At 39.9% G+C, this 24,223-nt stretch overlaps 1 protein-coding gene across 5 annotated transcripts in view; it reads left to right on the top strand.

Annotated features, from left to right (window-relative positions):
- STIM1 (stromal interaction molecule 1) overlaps positions 1-24,223 on the top strand; it is a 239,417-nt gene that overhangs the window by 166,689 nt on the left and 48,505 nt on the right. For all 5 annotated transcript variants that reach the window (XM_032258894.1, XM_032258889.1, XM_032258890.1 and 2 more), the window contains exon 3: positions 3,750-3,864. In XM_032258894.1, the coding sequence (XP_032114785.1) occupies positions 3,750-3,864 (115 nt within the window). The remainder of the gene's footprint in view (positions 1-3,749; positions 3,865-24,223) is intronic.

Here is a 24,223-nt window from a genome sequence, read left to right as displayed (position 1 = left end):
TACTTTTTTGTTTATTTAAATTTAATTTTATTTAAAACATTTTTAAAGTTTTATTTTATTTGTAATTGACACATAACAGTTGTACGTATTGGCTGGGCGTGGTGGCTGACGCCTGTAATCCCAGCACTTTGAGAGGCTGAGGCAGAAGGATTGCTTGAACTCAGGAGTTCGAGACCAGCCTGGGCAACATAGTGAGCCCTTGTCTCTATAAAAAAATCCAAAAAATAGCTGATTATGGTGGTGCACACCCATAGTCCAACTTACTTGGGAAGTTGAGGCAGTTGGATCACCTATCCTGGGTGACACAGTGAGACCCTGTCTGAAAAAAAACAAAACCCCACCAACCAACCATCCAAAAAAATTGTACATATTTATAGGATACAGTGTGATGTTTTGATACGTGTATACAATGTATAATGATCAAATTAGGGGGTAATTAGTATATCTGTCATCTCAAACATATATCATTTCTTTGTGGTAAACATTCAGAATCCTTTCTTCTAGCCATTTTGAAATATACAATATATTATTATTAACTAAAATCATCCTACTGTGCAATGGAACACTAGAACTTAAAAACTTATCCTCCTAATTGTAAATTTGTACCCATTGACCAATCTCTCCCCATCTTCCCATTCACCCCAGATTGTGGTAACCACTATCCTATTCTCTACTTGTATGAGATCAACTTTTTAAGATTCCATATATAAGTGAGAACATGTGGTATTTGATTTTTTGTGCCTGGATTATTTCACTTAGCATAATGTCCTCAAGGCACATCCATGTTGCCACAAATGGCAGAATTTCATTCTTTTTTTTAATGGTTGAATAGTATGCCATTGTGTAAATATACCACATTTTCTTTAAACATTCATTTGCTGATGGACCTTGAGGTTGATTCTCTATCTTGGCTATTGTGAATAGTGCTGCAGTCAACATGGAAGTGCAGATGTCTTTTCAACACGCTGATTTCATTTCCTTTGGATATGTACCCAATAGTGGGATTGCTGGATCATATGGTAGTTCTATTTTTCATTTTTTGAGGAACCTCCATACTGTTTTATTAGGTATTTTCTTTTTTGTAGCTGTTGTAAATGGGATTGCTGTTTTGATTTCTTTTAACAGTTTTTAGGTGGTGTCTGTAGGTTTTTCTAGATTTAATATCATGTTGTTGGCTGGGCACGGTGGCTCACACCTATAATTCCAGCACTTTGGGAAGCTGAGGTGGTTGGATTCCTTGAGATCAGGAGTTTGAGACCAGTCTGGGTAACATGGTGAAATCTTGTCTCTACCAAAAATTAGCCAGGTGGGATGGTGTGCACACCTGTAGTTCCAGCTACTTGGGAGGCTGAGATGGGAGGATTGCTTGAGGCCCAGGAGGTGGAGGTTGCAGTCAGCTGAGATCATGCCACTGCATTCCAGCTAAGACCCTGTCTCAAAAAAAAAAAAAAAAGATCATGTTGTCTGCATGCAGGGGCAGTTTTACTTCATCCTTTCCAATTTGGATGCCCTTTCTTTCTTTCTCTTGCCTAATTTCTCTGGCTAGGGCTTTTAGTACTATGTTGAATAATAGTGGTGAACGAGGGCATCCTTGTCTTGTTCCAGTTTTTAGAGGAAAAGCTTTCAACTTTTCCCTGTTCAGTATGTTAGATGTGGGTTTGTCATATATGGACTTTATTGTGTTGAGGTGTATTCCTTCTATACCCAATTTGCTGAAAGTTTTTCTTTTTCTTTTTTTTTTAAGAGACAGGATCTCTCTCTATCACCAAGGCTGGAGTGCAATAGTGCAATCACAGTTCACTGCAGCCTCAAACTCCCGGGCTCAAGCAATCCTCCTGCTTCAGCCTCCCAAGTTGCTAGGACTACAGTTGTGTGCCACCACACCTGGCTAATTTAAAACTTCTCTTCATAGAGACAGAGTCTTATTATGTTGCCCAGGCTGGTCTCAAACACCTGGCCTCAAACTGTCCTCCTGCCTTGGCCTCCCAAGGCACTGGGATTATAACTTTGAGCCATCATACCTGGCTGAGAGATTTTATTATGAAGGGATGTCCTGCTTTATTTATATTGTCTCTCTCACTCCAGTCGGATGATGAGGATAAAGATCCTTGTTTGTTTTGTTTACTACTTACGGCCTCTCTAGTACTGGTAATTATATCTAGTACACAGAATCCTCATTGACTATCTGTTGAATAAATGAGTGAAGGATTGAATGTATTAATTTGTGGTCCTAGACTGGCTCTCTTAGACTTCCTGTGACTATATCTAGGTAATCTGAGACCATCTATTCATGTAGTCAGCAACATTTACTGACATTACTCTGGGTCACATTCTTTCCTGGACCTTGTGGACAAGGAAAAATGGATGAGACGTTGCCTAAAATTTCTACTAAAATGTGTTCTTGTGAGAGTAGTGACCAGAATTGCATTTCTTTTTTGATTTTGAGGATCTGTGGAAAGCAATGGTCAGTGTTTAGTCTGATGCATATGAATGAGATTAACAATTAAGCTATATGAGTATCTTTGGAGTTAATTACCAGTTCAATTTCTAAAAGCTTTGATTTCCCTTATTTTTCTTCTTTCTTGTTAAAGTATATTATGAAAAAAATTTCCAGATAATTAAAAGACATTATGTGTCGTGCTGGGGAAAAATTTGGATTTTAACGTCAGACTAAATACTAACTCCATGACTTGTCAGCTATAACTTTGAGCAAGTGTTTCAATTATCTAATGCTGTGTAACAAACTTCCTTATAACTGTGACTTAACACAGCAACAACATTAATTTTGCTCATGGGTCTGCAATCTTGGCATGGCTCAATAGGGATAGCTCATCTGCATCTATTCAGTGTCAGGCGAACTGATTGCAGAGCTGGGGACTGGAATCACTTAAGGTCCCAGTCACTCACTTACCTGACTCCTGCGCTGGAAGACCCAAACAGCTGGGGCTACTCACGCATTTCTATCTCTACATAGTCTTTCCACATGGTATCTCCAGCAGGGTGGCTTCAGGGTGTCCAGGCCTCTTACATGTTGGCTCAGGGTCCCTCAGGCATGTGTCCCAAAAGAGAGAGCGCCAGGTGAAATTTGTATTGCTTTTTCTAGCCTAGACTTGGGTGTCATGCAACATCACTGCTGCCACATTCCATGTTAGAAGATGAGTCACTAATGTCAGCCTATGTTAAAGGGGAGGGAAATCTACCTTTAGTGGGAGGGTTGTCAAATAATTTGTGGACATGTTTTAAAATCCTCACAGTGAATTAACCTGGTCTAAACCTAATGTGAGTTGGGGCAAATGGCATCATCTTCAAGAGTATTACTGTTCTCATTTATAAAATAAGTATGATAATTCATTGGTTGTGAAGATTTGATGAAGAAATATTGTGGAAATTATTAGAATATTGCTTAGTATAAGAGTATTCAAACATTTTAAATTCTTCCTTTTTTCTTTCCTCTTTTAGCTTATTGATTTTCAGTTAACTGTTGTGTTATCTTTTCATAATTAAAAAATATGAGGAAGGAATTTCTAATTTATATATATTTTTCAAGTGTGACATGAAACAAAGAGGAAGTGACAACTAAATGGCAGCTAAGACATATGCACAAGGAAGGATACATGAGTGATGTGATACACTTGTGTGTTGGGTAGATGGAATGTGTTGTGGCTAGCTAGAGGCAGGTGACCTGTGTGGAGATCTTGATGGGCTGACTCCTTGGTATCTCTTGTGACTTGTGTACTTTTCCCTTGCAGTTCCTGAGGGAAGACCTTAATTACCATGACCCAACAGTGAAACACAGCACCTTCCATGGTGAGGATAAGCTCATCAGCGTGGAGGACCTGTGGAAGGCATGGAAGTCATCAGAAGGTAATAGGCAACCTGGTCATCAATCCTAGTTGCGGGAAGGTTTAGAGAAGAGAGAAGCAGCAACTTGGCCTTAAAAGGACATGAATATAAAATGCTTAGTAAAGGGTAAATTATTGAAATGATTGTCTACAAACAGTCATTAAATAAGACTGAATATAGTCACTGTGCTGGACATGGGGAAGGTTCTACAGAGTTGGAGTTCTTTTTCATTAGAATACTTTTTGAATTCTATCCTATTCCTACCCCTTTCCACACACACACCTGACCCTGGCATAGGAATCTTCCAGATTTTGCTGCTTCATCTCCAGAGATAGGGAGCTTACTGGTCTCTTGAGGCAGCCTCTTTCTTCTCCAGCTTCCCACTTAGTCCCAGCTCTGCTGAGTCCTAGACAATTCAAAGATTGGGTGAGGGTACAGACTCTCTTGTTTTCTATAACATCTTGGTTGAAAGCTTTTCTTTCTTTCTTTCTTTTTTTTTTTTTTTTGAGATGGAGTCGCGCAGGCTGGAGTGCAGTGGCCATCTCAGCTCACTGCAACCTCCACCTCCCGGGTTCTAGCGATTCTCCTGCCTCAGCCTCCTGAGTAGCTGGGACTATAGGACTGTGCCTGGCTAATTTTTGTGAATTTTTGTATTTTTAGTAGAGACAGGGTTTCACCATATTGGTCAGGCTGGTCTTGAACTCCTAATTTCTTGATCCACCCACCTCAGCCTCCCAAAGTGCTGGTATTACAGGCGTGAGCCACCGTGCCCAGCCAGCTGAAAGCTTTTCTATACCATCTTGGTTGAAAGTAATAGTGTACAGTAGACTCTTCTGAGTTTTCTCTTTTCCAGGTTAAGTAGCCCTACTTCTTGAAGAAAAAATTTTCTCAGCCTCCTTCTCATCTTGATTTCCTGCCTATAAACACTTTTGTTAATGTGTTTCTTAGATCCTATAGTTGGCTGCAGACCTCCAAGTGTGATTTTATCATCACAGAGTTGAACACGATTGTCACCTTCTTAGTTCTGAATCCTGTGCATTTGTTATTGCAGTCTGATTAGATACTGGTGCCTCACTAGTCATACCACTTTACTGACCCATGTTGAGCTTAATGAAAACTTTAGATTTGTGTAAAACTGCAAAATCATGATTACCATTTTTTTTTTTCCTGGAGCATTTACTTCAGAGTTCTTAGTGAAAGGGCATGTGTGAGACTTGACAGGGAAGGGAAAAACAGGGCTTTAGCTTCCTCTCTATTTATATCTGTGGCTAGGGCACAGATACCAACAAGGCTGGAAGTAGTCTCTCTTCCCAAGGTCTCTTAGGGCAGGTTCTGATGCTAACAGGGGTTAGACATAAGTAACCACCAGAGTCCCTAGTTTTTAATTTGAGGAACCTTAGGCCTAGATGTATAAAGTTACTTGTTCATTATCATGCATTTAGTAGAGTCAGAACTTTGGCTTGGAACTTCAGCTCTGTAGGCCGATGCTTTTCAGTACCCTCTTGGTTGATAGCATTAGTCTAGAGAAGACTAGTTTTAGTAGAAATGAGGCAGTTTCTATTTTTATTTACATTTTAATTTAGGCTTACAGAATTTGAGATCTGAAAGGGATCATCTATATTGTAGATGGAGAGCATTAAATTTGAAACAGGAAGACCTGAATTCTAATCCTGATTATGGGATGGACAGGCTGATGCTTCCTGTTAACTCTCTGTTTTATCAGTGTAGGAAAAACATTAGGCAGCTGTAGGAGAGAGCTTCCTAGATATCTTTGGAAGCTGAGTTCTTTCTGGGGTCTTTTCTTTAATAGCTCTTGAGCAACTCAGGCTGCCTACTGATGAAGATCAAGCCAGTGACATGAGCTTTGGAACTATACCAGCGGTGCTAGGAAAAAAAAATCTTCTGCTAGCATCATTTAGTTTTTTGCTTTCTTATTTTTCTCTAATAACATGAGGACAGGGTGGCTGGTTTTTAAGAGTGGGTTTCAAAAGTAGGAACTTAGAATTAGAGATGGCAGGGAGAGCATTCTGGCCTTTTCTGAAAGCTCACATAGAAGTATCTAGGAAAGGAAAGTGAGAGGGCAGAAACAGAGGGACTGAATCATAATGCTAGAAAACAGCTCCAGGCAGTTTTCTGCTAAGGACTTTATTTTTGGACTCAGCAACTATTTGGAACACTTCCAGTGTGTTCTAAATTACAGGAAAATGGAAGACAATGGAGTGAGGTTTTTTGGGGGAGAGTCTTCATTAACCATGAGTGGAGAAAAGCCTTTCAATGCACAGTGATGTAGTTCACAGTTAAGATGAGAAATGATATATATGAACCATTTTTGAATTTGCTTACTGTGTGTTATACCTGGTGATTTGACAGACTAAAATGCGAAGTTTTATATGTCATCTTCCTCTCAATGATTTGCTTCATTATTCAGAGAAAGTCCCCTAATCTTTCTGGAGTGATGATTTCCAGAGCTACAAAAAGTATGTAATATTCTGGCACTGACTCAAACTGGCTGTACTGAGTTTAGCTAGATGATGTAGATGTCAGCAGTGGTCATTTGTGTTCAGAACGTTAGCTGGCTAGTGTCAGCTGTGTGATTAGCATTGTTAACATTTCTGAGTAATGTTGGGAGCCAGTCTTTTCTCTGTGTTATATAGATCTTCACAGGAAAGCTTTCTAATCTCTATCTTAGCCAGCTCTGGACTTTAGTAATAAAAATAGCAGCAGCGGCAACAAAAACTCAAAAACTACTTTAACATTTATGTACTATTTAATATATGCTAGGCACTGTTTCTAAATGTTTTACATATATTAACTTATTTATTTCTCACAGAATCTGTATGAAGTGTAGATATTATGATTATATAGAGTTAGCACAGAATTCACAAGTTAAAATCACAGCCCCCAGTAAGGCTACTCTCACTTCAGACATTAGCCATAATTTTTTTTTTTTGAGACGGAGTTTCGCTCTTGTTACCCAGGCTGGAGTGCAATGGTGCGATCTTGGCTCACCGCAACCTCCGCCTCCTGGGTTCAGGCAATTCTCCTGCCTCAGCCTCCTGAGTAGCTGGGATTACAGGCACGCGCCACCATGCCCAGCTAATTTTTGTATTTTTAGTAGAGACGGGGTTTCACCATGTTGACCAGGATGGTCTCGATCTCTTGACCTTGTGATCCACCCGCCTCGGCCTCCCAAAGTGCTGGGATTACAGGCGTGAGCCACCGCGCCCGGCATTAGCCATAATTTCAAGCTGTTCCCAGGCCACCTGCACTTTTGACCAGCTGGCTACAATTCATATATTACCATGGCCTTCTCAGATCTGATAATTAACTAGAACTACTCACAGAACTCAGGAAAGCCCTATACTTACAATTATAATTTTATTATAAAAGATACAAATCAGGACCAGCCAAAAGAAGAAATTCATAGGGCAAGATCTGGGAGGGTCCTGAATATGATACTTTTTTGTCCTCTCCTTGTGGAATCAGGACACATCTCCCTTTCTAGCACATCGTTGTGTTTACCAGCCAGGAAACTCAACTGAACTTTGGGGTCCAGGGTTTTTCTTAGGGTTTCATTACATAAGCATGTTTTATTGAATTATTGGACACATGATTGAACTTGATTTCCAGCTCCCTTTTTCTCCCTAAAAGTTGGATTGATATCACCTGGCTCGGAGCCCCAACCCTCTAATCCCATGGTTGATTTTTCTAGTGAGCTGCCCTCATCCTGAGTCATCTTATTAGCCTGAACTCATATGTGGTCCAAAGGGCTCGCCATGAATCATAAAGACATCGCTATCACTGGGAATATACCAAAAATTCAGTGGGTACCTCCCAGTAACCCAGGACAAAGATCTGACAAATTCTTTATTATACAACATTAAATATGGAAGAACTGGTCAAGTAGGTTGAAGAAAGACCAAGAATGAAGGCAACTCCAGGAATCCCAGCAGCAGAGTCTAGGAGATTGGGCTTTTCTAATTAAATACATTCATGTGACTCAGCTTTATTCATTTTTTATTTCTAAGTGTCTTTGCTCAAGAGTCAGATATGACAAGGGAAGAATCAGATTGGCATAGTGTGGATTACAGATTTAAACAGGGTGGCAATAGTGGGAGTGTGTGTGTGTAGGGTTTGGAGAGAGCTGCAATTTCCAGCCCCTACAGGATCATATGAGGTTGGAGGAGTGGCAACCTTTAAAGGAATGGTGGCTGGGTAGATTGAGAAATAGAATTACATATATGCATATATTTGCATATATGACCCATTGGAAACAGTAACGGTGTCATTTTTAGAGAGGAATGACGGGAGGCACTGACCTAAGGGAATTCTCCTCTAAAGCATGGCTTTTGTTGTTTCTAAGCAAAGTGCATCATTACTGTTTCTCCTCTCCTTTCCTGGACACTAGATTTTAAATGATGCTATCTGCTAAACAAAGTATATTTCTCTTTTTGAGACAGAGTCTCACTCTGTAGCCCAGGCTGGAGTGCAGTGGCATGTCTTGGCTCACTGTAGCCTCTACCTCCTGGATTCAAGGATTCTCCTGCCTCAGCCTCCTGAGTAGCTGGGATTACAAGCATGCACCTTCATGCCCAGCTAATTTTTATATTTTTAATAGAGATGGGATTTTGCCATGTTGGCCAGGTTGGTCTCTAACTCCTGATCTCAAGTGATCCATCCGCCTCAGCCTCCCAAAATGTTGGGATTACAGGCGTGAGCCACTGTGCCTGGCCAATATTTCTTAAGTAATATTTTCCTTCCCCATTTTAATGAATCAGGACTTCCTATCAATCTTTTATTCTACGTAATATGATTGCAGCTAACAGCAAAAGAACCTGGTAGTCTAGTGTGCCTGTGGACTTTGCTACAGTAGTTGTTTCAAAAAGTTTTTGTTTCCAAAAGCCTGGTAGAAAATAAACATTACAATAAATAAGTTCACAGATTTCTGTCTGTGCTACTCATTGGAGCACAGGATTTTTCTGCAGGAAGCAGTGGAGTAGTACAGCAGGTTCCTGAATAATATCACTTCATTCAACCTTGTTTGACTATAACGCTGATGAAAATAAAAAATTGCTTCTCAACTGGGGCTACTGTCTGTGTGTGGAGTTTGCACATTCTCTCCATGTCTGTATGGGTTTTCTCCAGGTACATCAGTTTTCTCCCACATCCCAAAGATACGCACTTTAGGTAAACTGGCGTGTCTAAATGGTCCCAGTCTGAGTGAGGGAGGAAAGGAGAGAGAGAGTAAGCGAGAGAGAAAGAGAGAGAGAGAAAGGGAGAGAGAGAGCACGCACACGTGCATGTGTGTGTGCCCTGTAATGGAATGACATCTGATCTAGGGTTGGTTCCCACCTGGTGCCCTGAGCTGCCCAGGATAGGCTCCAGCTACTCTCAATCTTGAACTGAAATAAGTAGGTAAATAATTATCTTACTTGTTTTAATCTTACTTAAATATATGTACAGCTTACATTTATTTCATTGTTTAATATTAGAAGTGTTTTGTAAGTTTGGTAATGTTTTTGTGACCAGAAATATGCCGTAGGAACTTCACCCTTGTTTATATCAATTAGCCTCTGGTAAAATTGGTTTTGTTATACCTTGTTTTGCTTAAAGTTGTAGTTTCCAACAACTCATTGATGACATTAATTGAGGACTTACTGTGCTGGAGAGCTAGGAAGCTTTTAGAAAGAACATCCAGGCCAGGTACAGTGGCTTACACCTGTAATCCTAGCACTTTGGGAGGCTGAGGCGGGTGGATCACTTGAGGTCAGGAGTTTGAGACCAGCCCAGTCAACGTGGTAAAACCCTGTCTCTACTAAAAATACAAAAATTAACCAGGTGTAGTGGTGGACACCTATTATCCCAGCTACTTGGGAGGCTGAGGCGGGAGAATCGCTTGAACCCAGGGGATGGAGGCTGCAGTAAACTGAGATCATGCCACTTCACTGTAACCTGGGTGGAAAGGAGAAACTCCATCAAGAAATAAAGAAAAGAAAGAAAAAAAACCAAGTGAGCAAGCAAACAAGCAAGCAAGCGCCCAGCAGAGCTGCCGACCTCTCTGTTGACATAACACAGGGAGGCCAGGTGGCATCAGACTTCTGTCTAAACCATTTCAAAAGTCAGATTAGTATCAAAGACTTGGCAGGCTGTTTTTGCTTTTACATAAATCCAATGAGAGATATGTTTATTAGTATTTTTTACTCATTTAAAAATAATTTTCTAAGTGAATCATCAAGTCACTTAGTTAAAAACCTCAGACATTAATTGTTTGCTGCTGTATTTTTTGGAAGAATCATACAGTTGGCTTTGTCTTTCCCTTACATTCTTTTGGATAATTTTTTTTCCTGAGGATAAAAACAACTAGCATCTATGTAGTGATTTAACATTTATCACATTTTATATTTATTTTAAATAGATACTTGAGGATACAAGGTTTTGCTTGCATCCCCATTTAATAAATAAGAACACTGAGTATCCCTCACCTAAGGGTTCTACCTCTTTAATATATCTTATGTTCATCTCTTACAATGCTGCCTTAGCTCAACTTTATTATCTTTTTTTTTTTTTTTTTGAGACAGAGTTTCACTCACGTTACCCAGGCGTGCAATGGCGCGATCTCGGCTCACCGCAACCTCCGCCTCCTGGGTTCAGGCAATTCTCCTGCCTCAGCCTCCTGAGTAGCTGGGATTACAGGCATGCACCACCATGCCCAGCTAATGTTTTGTATTTTTAGTAGAGACGGGGTTTCGCCATGTTGACCAGGATGGTCTCGATCTCTTGACCTCGTGATCCACCCGCCTCGGCCTCCCAAAGTGCTGGGATTACAGGCTTGAGCCACTGCGCCCGGCCTATTATCTTTTTTAAAAGATATTTATTGAGTTGTAATCGACATACAAAAAGGTATAAATCTCTAAAGTTTACTGTTTTTAAGGTTTTGATACATGTATACAATTGTGAAACCATCACTGCATTAAAGATAGTGAATTTTTTCATCACCCCTAAAAGTTTTCTCATAGCCCCTTTGTAGTCTCTGCTCCCCAGCAACCACTGATGTACTTTCTGCCATAGATTAGTTTGCATTTGCTAGAGTTTTATGTACATGGAGTTCTATAATATGTACTTTTTTTTTTTTAAATAAACTGGCCACTTTCACTTAGTGTAAGTATTTTGAGGTTCATTCATGTTTTGCATGTGTAAATAGTTAATTCCTTTTTATTGCTTAGTAGTAGCCCATTGTAGAGACATACCACAATTTATTTACCTATTTATCTATTGGAAGACATTGAGCTGCTTTTAGTGTTTGACTATTACAAACAAAGCTGCTATGAACATTCACATGCCAGTCTTTGTATGGACATATATTTTCTTTTCTCTTAGGTAAATATCTAGGAGTGGAATGACTAGATCATATGGTAGGTATATGTTTTTAAGAAACTGTTAAACTGTTTTCTAAAATAGTTGTATTTTTTTTTACTCCCACCAGCAGTATATGACATTTTCAATTCTTTCACATCTTGGCAAACACTTGGTATGGTCAATCTGCTTAATTTTAGCCATTCTGATAGTGTAGTGATATCTCATCTCATTTTATTTGGTATTTGCCTAATGACTAATAATGTTGAGCATCTTTTTATGTACATGTTTCCATTTATATCTTTTTTATTTATTTATTTTTTTGAGATGGAGTCTCACATTGTTGCCCAGGCTGGAGTGCAATGGTATAATCTCGGCTTACTGCAACCTTCACCTCCTGAGTTGAAGCGATTCTCCTGCCTCAGCCTCCTGAGTAGCTGGGATTACGGGTGCCCACCACGCCCAGCTAATTTTGTTTATATTTTTAGTTGAGACGGGGTTTCACTATGTTGGCTAGGCTGGTCTTTAACTCCTAACCTCATGATCGGCCTGCCTTGGCCTCCCAAAGTGCTGGGATTGTAAGCGTGAGCCACTGCGCCTGGCTGCCATTCATCTCTCCTTCTTGGTAGGGTATCTGTTAAATCTTTTGTCTACTTTTTATTGGGTTGTTTTTTTGAGTTTTGAGAATTCTTTATATATTCTGAGTTTAAGTCTTTTATCAAATATATACTTTGCTAAGAGTTTCTTCCAATCTGTGGCTTGTCCTATCATTCTTTTAAGTGTCTTTTGAAGAGCAGAAAGTTGTAATTTTGATGAAGTCCAGCTCATCAATTTGTTTTTTAATAGATCATGCTTTTGGTATTGTATCTAACAAACCTTTGCCTAACCCAGGGTCACACAAAGATTTCTCTCTCTCTTTTTTTTTTTTTTTTTTTTTTTGAGACAGAACCTTGTTTCGTCGCCAGGCGCCAGGCTGGAGTGCAGTGGCGCGATCTTGGCTCACTGCAACCTGTGCCTCCTGGGTTCAAGCAATACTCCTGCCTCAGCCTCCCGAGTAGCTGGGACTACAGGCGCGTGCCACCACGCCCAGCTAATTTTTGTATTTTTAGTAGAGACAGGGTTTCACCATGTTGGCCAGGATGGTCTCAATCTCTTGACCTCGTGATCAGCCTGCCTCGGCCTCCCAAAGTGCTCGTATTACAGGCGTGAGCCACCGCACCTAGCCACACAAAGATTTCTTTCTGTTTCTTCCTAGAAGTTTTGTAGTTTTATGTTTTACATTTAGATCTGTAATTCATTTTGTATTAATTTTTTTATGTGGCGTGAAGTGTGGAACTTAGTACTTTATTGTGTTTACACATAGTCTCAATTGTTCTAGAACCCTTTGTTGAAATTCTGTTCGTTTCTGCATTGCATTGCCTCGCCTCTCATCTTTTGTCAAAAGTCAGTTCTTTAAGCCGGGTGCAGTAGCACACACTGTAGTCCCAGCTATTCAGGTGGCTGAGATTGGGGGAAGGGGTGCAGGTGGAAACTGCTTGAGCCCAGGAGATGAAATCCAGCCTGGGCAGCATAGCAAGAACCCGTTTCTAAAAAACAAACAAAAAAAAGTCTCAAGTTGTTTGTATAAGTGTGAGTTTCTTTTTGGGCCACTATGATACACTGATCTATTTGTCTGTCTTTATGCCAGTACCATGCTGTTCTGATTACCATAGAATTATAATAATTCTTTCAATCAGGTAGTGCTAGCTCTCCAACTTTGTTCTTCTTTTTTTTATTTTTATTTTTTTTGAGATGGAGTTTCGCTCTTGTTACCCAGGCTGGAGTGCAATGGCGCGATCTTGGCTCACCGCAACCTCCGCCTCCTGGGTTCAGGCAATTCTCCTGCCTCAGCCTCCTGAGTAGCTGGGATTATAGGCATGCGCCACCATGCCCAGCTGATTTTTTGTATTTTTAGTAGAGACGGGGTTTCGCCATGTTGACCAGGATGGTCTCGATCTCTTGACCTCGTGATCCACCCGCCTCGGCCTCCCAAAGTGCTGGGATTACAGACATGAGCCACCACGCCCAGCCTTTGTTCTTCTTTTTCAAGTTGTTTTGACTATTTCAGGTCCTTGAATAAACTTGTCAATTTCTACAAAAAAGCCTGGTGGGATTTTGAATAGGATTGCATTGAATCTGTAGATGAGTTTGAGAAAACTGACATCTTCACAATACTGATGTTCTTTCAACCCATAAGCAAAGTACATCCTTCAGGTTATCCTTGAGCTTGGGTAGTTTGTGTCTTTCAAGAAATTTGTCTCACCATCTGTGGTCATTGTAAAACAAAAAAAGAAGAAGAAAGAAATTTGTCTATTTCACCTAAGTTGTTAAATTAACTGGTATATGTTCATAAAATTTCCTTATCATTTTAATGTCTATAAAATCTGTAATAATGTGTCATTACTGATCTTGATAATTTGTGTCTTCCTTTTTTTTCCTGATTGGTCTTGTGAGATCTTTGTTAATTTTACAGAGCCAGCATTTGGTTTTATTGATTTTTCTCTGGTTTCTATTTCATTGATTTCCACTCTGATCTGTATTACTTTGTTTTATCTGCTACTTTGGGTATAATTTGCTCTTTTATTTTTTAGTTTGGCAAGGTGAAAACTAAGGTCACTGATTTGAGACCTTTCTTCTTTTCTAATACAGAATTTAGTGCTGTAGATCTCTCTTCACTACTGATTTAACAGCATTTCCCAAATTCTGGTGTATTGTGTGTGTGTGTGTGTGTGTGTGTGTGTGTGTGTGTGTGTGTTTCTCTTTTCCAGCTGATGTATTAGTAGCACAGACAGAATAAAAATACCTAGAATGAAGACACAACTAATGGCAAATGTTCTCCTGTTACATTTTTTCCTGATACAATCTTCAATAACTTAGTATCTCTTAATAATATGTTATAATTTGAGAGATTATTTTTGCCCTGGAAATGCCTACCTTTAAAATCTGTTTTAGACCTTACATCCATCCAGTATCGGTTCATCACTATATTGGATTAAATGTTGTGCTTTTATTTTCATTTAACTCAAAATATCTTCTATTTCCTTTTTGACATCTTTAGTTCACAAGTTATTTAGAAGCAAGTGATTTAGTTTCCAGATATTTGGAGCTCTTTTAGACTTTTTTGGTTATTGATTTCTAATTTAATTCCATTGTGATCTGAGTTTATACTTTTTGTGACTTGAATCCTTTAAAAAAGTTTAAGATTTTTTTCTTTCATGTCCCAGGACGTGGTCTATCTTGGTAGATATTCCATGTGTACTTGCAAGTGTTCTGTTGAGTGGAGATTTCTACAAATGTCAATAAGTCATTTTTTGCTTTTTTTTTTCCTTCAACTTTTAAGTTTCAGGGTACATGTGCAGGATGTGCAGGTTTGTTATATAGGTAAATGTGTGTCACGGAGGTTTTCTGCACAGATAACCCATCACCTAGGTGTTAAGCCCTGCAGCCGTTAGCTGTTCTTCCTGATGCTCTTCCTCCTCCCATTCCCTTGACAGTATGTATTGTTCCTCCCCTATGTGTCTATGTGTTCCTATCATTGAGCTCTCACTTATAAGTGAGAACATGCGCTGTTTGGTTTTCTGTTCTTGCAGTAGTTTGCTGAAGATAACAGCTTCCAACTCTATTCATGTCTCTGCAAAGGACATGATCTTGTTTCTTTTTATGGCTGCATAGTATTCCATGGTATATATGTACCACATTTTCTTTATCCAGTCTATCATTGATGGGCATTTGAATTGATTCCATGTCTTTGCTATTGTGAATAGTGCTGCAGTGAACATACATGTGCATTTATCTTTATAATAAAATGGTTTATATTCCTTTGGGTGTATACCTAGTAATGAGATTGCTGGGTCAAATGGTGTTTCTGCTTCTAGATCTTTGAGGAATTGCCACAGTGTCTTCCACAATGGTGAACTAATTTACATTCCCACCAACAGTGTAAAAGTGTTCCTTTTTCTCTACAACCTTGCCAGCATCTATTGTTTCTTGACTTTTTAATAATTGCCATTCTGACTGGTATGAGATGGTATCTCATTGTGATTCTGATTTGTATTTATCTAATGATCAGTGATGTTGAGCTTTTTTCGTGTTTTTTGGTCGCATGAATATCTTTTTTTGGGAAGTATCTGTTCATATCCTTTGCCCACTTTTAATGGGGTGTTTATTTTTTCTTTGTAAATTTGTTTAAGTTCCTTGTAGACTCACGATTTTAGACCCTTGTAGATGGGTAGATTGTAAAACTTTTCTCCCATTCTGTATCATTCAGGACATAGACACAGGCAAAGGTTTCATGATGAAAATGCCAAAAGCAGGCTGGGCGCGGTGGCTCAAGCCTATAATCCCAGCACTTTGGGAGGCTGAGGCGGGTGGATCACGAGGTCAAGAGATCGAGACCATCCTGGTCAACATGGTGAAACCCCGTCTCTACTAAAAATACAAAAAATTAGCTGGGCATGGTGGTGCATGCCTGTAATCCCAGCTACTCAGGAGGCTGAGGCAGGAGAATTGCCTGAACCCAGGAGGCGGAGGTTGCGGTGAGCCGAGATCGCGCCATTGCACTCCAGCCTGGGTAACGTGAATGAAACTCCGTCTAAAAAAAAAAAAAAAAAAAGAAAATGCCAAAAGCAAATGCAACAAAAGCAAACATTGACAAATGGGATCTGATTAAAGAGCTTCTATTACAGCAAAAGTAGCTATCACCAGAGTGAACAGACAACCTACAGAATGTGAGAAAATTAGGTCATGTTGGCTGCTGGTGTTGTTCAAGTCTACATATCTTTGTTGATTTTCTGCCCACGTGTTCTCTCTTTCTCTTCTCTTCTCTTCTCTTCTCTTCTCTTCTCTTCTCTTCTCTTTTCTTCTCTTCTCTCTCTTCTCTTCTCTTCTTTCTCTTTTTCTTTTTCTTCTTTTTCTTTTCTTTTTGAGATGGAGTCTGTCTCCGTTGCCCAAGCTGGAGTGCAATGGCACAATCTTAGCTCACTGCAACCTCTGCCTCCGCTTCCCAGGTTCAGGCAATTTTCCTGCCTCAGCCTCCTGGGTAGCTGGGATTACAAGTGTACGCCACCATGCCTGGCTAGTTTTTGTATTTTTAGTAGAGACTGGGGTTTCTTTCACCATGTTGACTGGTCTCGAACTCCTGACCTCCAGTGATCTGCCGTCCTCAACCTCCCAAAGTGCTGCAATTACAGGCATGAGCCACTGCAACCAGCCTGACTACTTGTTCTATCATTTATTAGAGAGGAGTATTTAAGTTTCCAGTAATAAATGTGGATTTGCCTATTTTTCCATGTAGTTTCTGCTTCATGTATTTTGAAGCTCTGTTACTAGGTGCATAAAGATTTAGGATGATTATTTCTTAGTGACTGACTCCTTTAGCATTATGAAATGACCTTCTTTATCCTTGGTGGTAGTCTTTGCTCTGAAATCTACTTTGATAAAATTATAGCTGTCTTTTGACTGTTGTTAGTTTGGAATGTCTTTTTCCATCCATCTACATTTAATCTATTTGTATTTTTATATTTAAAGTGCATTTCCTGTAGGTACATCTAGTTGTGTCCTATATATATATTTTTTTTTTCAGTGTAACAGTATCTGTTAATTGCATTATTTAGACCATTTAGTTTGGTGTGATTATTAATATGATTAATCAAATATGATTGATATGATTATTAATATAAGATAATTTAGGTTAGTCCATTATCTTGCTGTTTGTTTTCTGTTTGCTCCATCTGTTCTTTAATTCCTTTTCCTACCTTTTCTACTTTCTTTTGGATTGAGTATTTTTTATAATTTGATTATATCTTTTTTTGTTGGCTTACTAGCTATAACTGGCATTTTAGTAGTTGGTTTAGGAGATAAAAAATATGTATCTTTAACTGGAGTCTTTTTTTTTTCAACCTGAGACAGAGTCTTCCTCTGTCATCCAGGCTGGAGTGCAGTGGTGTGATCTTGGCTAACTGCAACTTCTGCTTCTCGGGTTCAAGAGATTCTTGTGCCCCAGCCTCCTGAGTAGCTGGAATTACAGGTGTACGCCACTACGCCCAGCTAATTTTTGTATTTTTAACAGAGATGAGGTTTTGTCATATTGGCTGGGCTGGTCTTGAACTCCTGACCTCAAGTGATCTGCCTGCCTTGACTTCTGAAAGTGCTGGTATTACAGATGTGAGCCACTGCACCAGACCTACTTTCAAGAGATTATATGATGTTACATATAGTATAAGAAGCTTACAGGATGTATGAGCATGGTGGCTAATGCCTGTAATCCCAGCACTTTGGAAGGTTGAGGCAGGCGGATTGCCTGAGGTCAGGAGTTTGAGACCAGCCTGACCAATATGGAGAAACCCCGTCTCTGCTAAAAATACAAAATTAGTCAGGCATGGTGGCACATGCCTGTAATCCCAGCTACAGGAGAATTGCTTGAACCCAGGAGGCAAGAGGTTGTGATGAGCAGAGATCACGCCATTGCACTCCAGCCTGGGCAACAAGAGTGAAACTCTTTCTCAAAAAAAAAAAAAAAAAAAAAAAAAAAAACTTACAGTAGTGTATTTCCCTCTCTCAACCTTAGATTTTACTTCTTACACTGTGACTTAGAAATTCAAGGCTATAAGCTAGGGCAATTGTATAAGTTCCCTCATTTGTTTCCCATCTCTCAAGAATGGGAATGTTCATTGTAGGGTGATGTCCAGTGTCCTGAAAACCATTATGTCATATATGTTGTCTTTTGGGGAAGGGGTAATTTTAATTCAGGAGGGAGGGTAAATTCCATCTCTGTTACTTCAACTTACTCTGAAACAGAAATGTCAGCTGAATCATCTTTTGCTTGGGCTGTTGTTCTTCATGTGTTGTTATTCTTGACCTAGCCTAGCTCTACTGCTATCTGTCTTTCACTTGGTTCCAGATCTGACCAGGTCTCTACTTACATTTTTCAGTGTTACCCCATTTTTTCCCCCATATATGAAACAAACAAGTTAGGACATCAAATTTCTGGGTATAAGAAATATTCTTAAATGGAAGCTGAAGAAATAAAGATACTGTTAAAAATGTTACAAGTAAATACCTGTATAGTAATAAATAGTAATCATATGTTATTTTGAAAGAATGAATATTGGCTTTCCTATTGGTCAGATAACACTTCAGTTTGTGTAGGAATAGCGATAAGCCTGGATCACAACTGCTGTCTCATTTGAGACTCAACAAAATAAGATGCCAAAAGCTTAGTAATTATTGATGAAAAATTTATTATAGAAAATGTCGGCTCGGTGTGGTGGTTCATGCCTGCAATTCCAACTATTTGAAAGGCTGAGGCAGGAGGATCACTGGAGTCCCAGAGGTTGAGGCTGCAATAAGCTATGATCATGCCACTGTACTTCAGTCTGGGTGATAGAACAAAACCCTATCTCTAAAAAAGAGAAAAAAAAAGTCAATGATTTTTTTTTTTTTTAATGTTTGTCTGTGAGATGTTAGATACATTGAAATTAAATGTCCATCTGTAATCTCAAAATGAATTATCTTACTTGGGGAAAAAGAGTAATATGTACACATAAATAAAAATATGATGACATTGTGTTGTATTGTATTGTATTTTTTGATGGAGTCTCACTCTGTCGCCCAGGCTGGAGTGCGGTGTTGTGATCTTGGCTCACTGCAACCTCTGTCTCCCAGGTTCAAGTGATTCTCCTGCCTCAGCCTCCCAAGTAGCTGGCATTACAGGCACCCACCATGACCCAGCTAATTTTTTGTATTTTTAGTAGAGATGGGTTTTCACCATGTTGGCCAGGCTGGTCTTGAACTCCTGACCTCAGGTGATCTGCCCTCCTCAGCCTCCCAAAGTGCTGGGATTATATAGGTGTGAGCCACCATACCTGGCCTGGATGATATTTTATATCTTAAGAGTTTATTTATATTTTAATGCTGTAGTTTTTTGTTATTCCTTATCTACCTCTGTAGTATTGCCCCCAGAAGGAAGTGTTTTTCTCTTATAATTTATGTTAACATTTCTGTGTTAAAAATTTACTGTGTTCCTTCTATATACCAGACATTGTGCTAGATGAGTTTAGCATACCAGGTCCATGCTTATTTCTCTGATGTACTTATTTTCCATCATTCCGTACCACATCTCCTCTGGAAGTATACTGCTATATGAGCAGTTCCTAGGATATGTTATTCTTTTTCATCCCATGGTGCTTTCATATATGCCGTTTCCTCTGTTCATTTTTCTCCTTTGTTGATCTAACACTCAATTTAAGTATCCCTTTCTTTAAGACATTTTCCCTGAAAACCATGGGCCAAGTTAGGTGTCTTCTTCTGTGTCCCCATGTCCCCTATCTCTTCACAGCTCTTAGCACACTAATTGCAATGATTTATTCCCCTACCTGTTTTTCCATCAGACTGCTGGAGTGCAGCATTTTATATGATTCTATCTCTTAATGCTTAGCCTAGGGCCTGGCCCAGAGTAGGGATTCAGCGCACAAAGGCGTGTTGTTGGCTGTTCGATTGTGTGATCTTGGATAAGTTGTTTGGCCCACCCGACATTTCAGAGCTCCTAGGTTCTCTTACTACTCTGCGGCCATCTCGCGAGACTTTCTCTAACCTGGCTCTGCTAGCGTTGTAGTTGCTCTATAGGTGGTTTTTAATAGCATGTCCTGTTGGGCCCTGGGAGACCTGTTTTTTGCCTGGTAGCCTAGTGGGCCTATCACATGAGGTCTAGGCGAAGTTATTTTTGCAGCAATGGTTCAGGGTTTGGTAATGACATTGGATTAGAAACAGAAGACCTCTACCTCACTCTAGTCCCAGCTGAGAAGCTGCTAGTGGGAACCAGAAGGAAGCTGCTTAAAGAGTCAATTCACAGTTCGGGTCGCACACTGTCTTTAGAAAGGGCCACTTTGGAAGGATTTGATAGCTGCCTTGGTGTGCTGTTATCCAGAGTAGACAAATAAGAAGCTGGGCTTTGTGATGCCTTTTCTGATTCTGTCAATCACTCCTTTCTCTGTGCGTCCACATCACCTTATATATCCCTGTGACCTAGCATTTATCAAACTATATTATATTCATTTGTTTCATTTTTATTTCCCTCTCTTGAAGAGAGCCCTTGAAGATTGAGATCATGCATATTCATCTCTGTGCTGGTTAACTCACCCTTTATCTGCTAGAGTAGAAGCCAATAAAAGCTTAGTGAATGAATGAATAAATGAATGGTGATAATCATAGCTGATTTTTTTTTACACTTACAGTATGCTAGGAGCTTCCCTTTACTACATTTTTGTGATGTGAAAACTCTGATTTTCATCATTTTACAGGCGACAAAAATGAGGCACAAAAGATTAAGTAACTTGCCCATGGTCTTACATCTAGTAAGTAGCAGATTGCATATTCAAATCAAGACACCTGGTTTCAAAGTTCACATCTTTTTTTTTGAGATGGAGTGTTCTCTATCACTCAGGCTGGAGTGCAGTGGCGCGATCTTGGCTCACTCTATCCTCGACCTCCAGGTGATCCTCCCATTTCAGCCTCCCAAGTATCTGGGACTACAGGTGTATGTCATCACACGCAACTACTTTTGTTTATTTTTCGTAGAGACAAGGTCTCACTTTGTTGCCCAGGCTGGTCTTGAACTCCTGGCCTCAAGCGATCCTCCTGCCTTGGCTTCCCAAAGTATTAGGATTATAGGTGTGAGCCACCACACTTGGCCAAAGCTCACATTCTTAACCACTGTACTATATGTGACTAGCTGACTAAAGGCTGACTAAGAGACCAACTAACTGACTAACAGCTGTATGAAGGAGGGCCAAAGAAAGTACTGACAACCTTCCTGCCAGATCTCATTCTTTTGAGATGTGGATTTGAAACCACAAAAGTAGATGAGGGCTTCGCCTGGAGGCACCACAGGTCCCTTTTGGGAAAGAGATACTGATTCAGGAATCCATTTCTTATTACTTATTCCTTCCCTGGCAAGAGAAAAGATTGGCCAAGGCCAAGTGTTTGCCCTGGCACATCCCTAGATGAATTGCTATAGCGCAAGTGCTAGGGAGTAATATTGTTCCTTCTGCCTGGTATGCCCTTCCCTCAAATGTCCACATGGCTCACACCTTTATTTCATTTTCTGCTCAAATATCACTTCATCAGAGAGGCCTTCCCTGATCTGACATAATACAATATAGCACTATTTTTTATTATCTTATTCCCTTAGAGCTTAATTTTTCTTCATTATACTTATCACCATCTGACATATAATTATTCATTTATAGTGTTTTATGTTGTCTCTCACCACCAGAATATAAGCACCACGGCATCTGTGACTCTGTTTTGTGTATTGTTGTATCTTTACCTCTGAGTGGTGCCTGGCAAATAGTAGCTGCTCAATAAATGTTTTTCCCCCAATGAATATATTATTTTGGAGTTTGAGACCACTTGTTTTCAAGGATCTTTGTCATTTGGCATCAGCAATCATTTGGCATCTCATTCTCCTTGACCCTATGCATAACTCTTGGACTCCAGACAAACTAGAGTCAGTGTTCTCTGAGTATGCTCCACATCTTATAGGCCTGTGTCTTTGTTCATGATTCTTTGCTTTGGCAGATCTGCATCTCTGTTCATCCAGATTGTGACAAGTCCTTAATATCCACTCCTTTTTGAATGAAGGTACATATGAAGAAAAAATTGCTACTGAGTTTGTATTAAATCCTAGGTGTCTTCAAACACATTAGCTCATTTAATTCAACAACTCTGGAAGACAGATATTGCTAAATTGTAAGCTATATGGGAGTAGGGATCTCTTAATCACCACTCTATTCCCAGCGCCTGGTTTCAGAATAGAACGAAATAAATGCTTGTTGAATAGCAAAATGAATATTTTACAGAAAGGAAAATTGAGGTTCATAATGGTTAAGTGATTTACCAAAGGTGGTTCATGGCAGACAGGATAGGCAAGGTCTTCCTTCACATTCAGTGTTTTTTGTAATACATCCTAAAATAAAAAAAATCAGTGTTCTAAAACGCCAGGGGTTTGGCAGTCTTTAATAACTTTAGTTTTTGTAGCTACCTCAGAAGAAAACAGGAGGTTTTATTGATTTTTACATGAAAATTATTCTCAAATGTAAAAGGTTTGTACCTATCTATAAAAAACGTAGTATGGAGGCCAGGATATATCTTTACTACCAAGATGCTAACTGGATGTCAGTTTCTGGGATTCTTTGTGGATATGTGTCAGAAGATAAGAGCTTTTTAATTTGTTTTATACCGCCCCCCTTACCTCCATAAGAAATCTGTGGGGGTAAGTGATACTTTTGGTGAGAAAACATAATATACATACTGATAGGATGGACAACAAGTGATCCAGGACCCACAGATTGCCATCATTTGTTCATTCAAAGAAGATGCTAGAGGTGGTATTTATATTGTGCTTACTTTTATCTCATTGTTTAATTTTTATGTACGTTTTACAATCTACCTAATGTTAGTAAATGAATCTAATTTATAAACACATACGCATATATTGGCAACGTGTGTACAAGGCTTTTTTTTTTTTTTTTTTTAAAGACAGAGTCTTGGTTTGTCGCCCAGGTTGGAGTGCAGTGGCGTAATCTTGGCTCACTGCAACCTTCGCCACCCAGGTTCAAGCAATTCTCCTGCCTCAGCCTCCTGAGCAGCTGGGATTACAGGCAGGCACCACCATGCCTGGATTATTTTTGTTTTTTCAGTAGTGACAGGGTTTCACCATGTTGGTCAGGCTGGTCCCATTCTCCTGACCTCATGATCTGCTCGCCTCAGCCTCCCAAAGTGCTGGAATTACAGGCATGAACCACCACACCCAGCCCCTGTACAAGGCTTTTTTTTACAGGCAGGTTAGGCCATTAAAAAGATCGGAGATATACAGTTAAGTCACCCTGTGCATCTCTCTTATGAAGGATGGTTTGTTGTGCATAACTCAGGGGTTAGTCTTCTCTGATTCGGTGTAGCATTGTTTGTCATTTTGCCCAGAGATGTAGTCATTGATATGGCTAGGGGCCACATGGACAGGCTCAGGGGATGGGAGACTTATGACGTTAGGACATTGACTCTTGGTTACATGTCCTCCTGGGATTTGAACATGTGAGTCATTTGGAGTCGCATCTGTACTAAGCTCTCCTTGCCAAATTCTGCAGCCTGTCACTGATAGCCACAGCTCTCTGTACTTGCTGTTGCCTTCTTCCTCACTCTGGCCCCCAGGGATTCTTCCCATTTTCTCTTTTGGAATGAGAAAACAGAACAAGTCTTTTAACTTTTAGGTACTTGAACCTTGGGTCCAGGGAACCTGGATGTATCAGCTAGACTGATCTTGAGTGAGATCTTCATGTTGGAACTCAGGGTTGCTATCTGAGATACAGATGTTATAGAGGATACAGCCCATCCTGGCTTATTTTGTTCAGACTGGAGTGACTCCAGGTGGACACCATGGTGCCAAACCTTACCTAGACAGGGCATCTGCCTAGGTAACAGAATTATATATACAGATAAAAACAAAAACAAAAAACAAACCAAAACTATCTTGAGGCTTGTTCTGACATGCTGAAGCTATTATCCTTTTCCCCTGCAGCTTAATTATATAGGGGCTGGTTACTCTAGAGTCCATCTTTAATGGAGTATATTGGCCCTCTTACAGACCCTATGCCTCACTTAATTCAGTGTTTAGAGCAGTGGTTCTCAGCTGGGGGCAGTTTTACCCTTCCATGGGACATTGAACAAAATCTGGAGACATTTTTTAATTGTTATGATTGGCAGCATGCTACTGGCATCAGGTATGTAGATGCCAGGGATGTTGTTAAGCATCCTGTGATGCACAGGACAGCCCCCACAAGGAAGAATTATCTTATCTAAAATGTCATTGGTGCAGAGACTCAGAAACCCTAGTCTAGAGTGACTTCTGCCTGTCACCACTGTGGTGTAGGGTGCTGATAGAGGAGTTTCTGTATGCCAAGATTCTATGCCCAGGCTTGTATCAAGTCATCCTCCC

Source organism: Sapajus apella, unplaced genomic scaffold (genome assembly GCF_009761245.1).
Source record: "Sapajus apella isolate SASKATOON/1434 unplaced genomic scaffold, GSC_monkey_1.0 scaffold106, whole genome shotgun sequence".
Lineage (NCBI taxonomy): Eukaryota > Metazoa > Chordata > Mammalia > Primates > Cebidae > Sapajus > Sapajus apella.
This window is presented reverse-complemented; position numbering and strand designations above follow the sequence as displayed.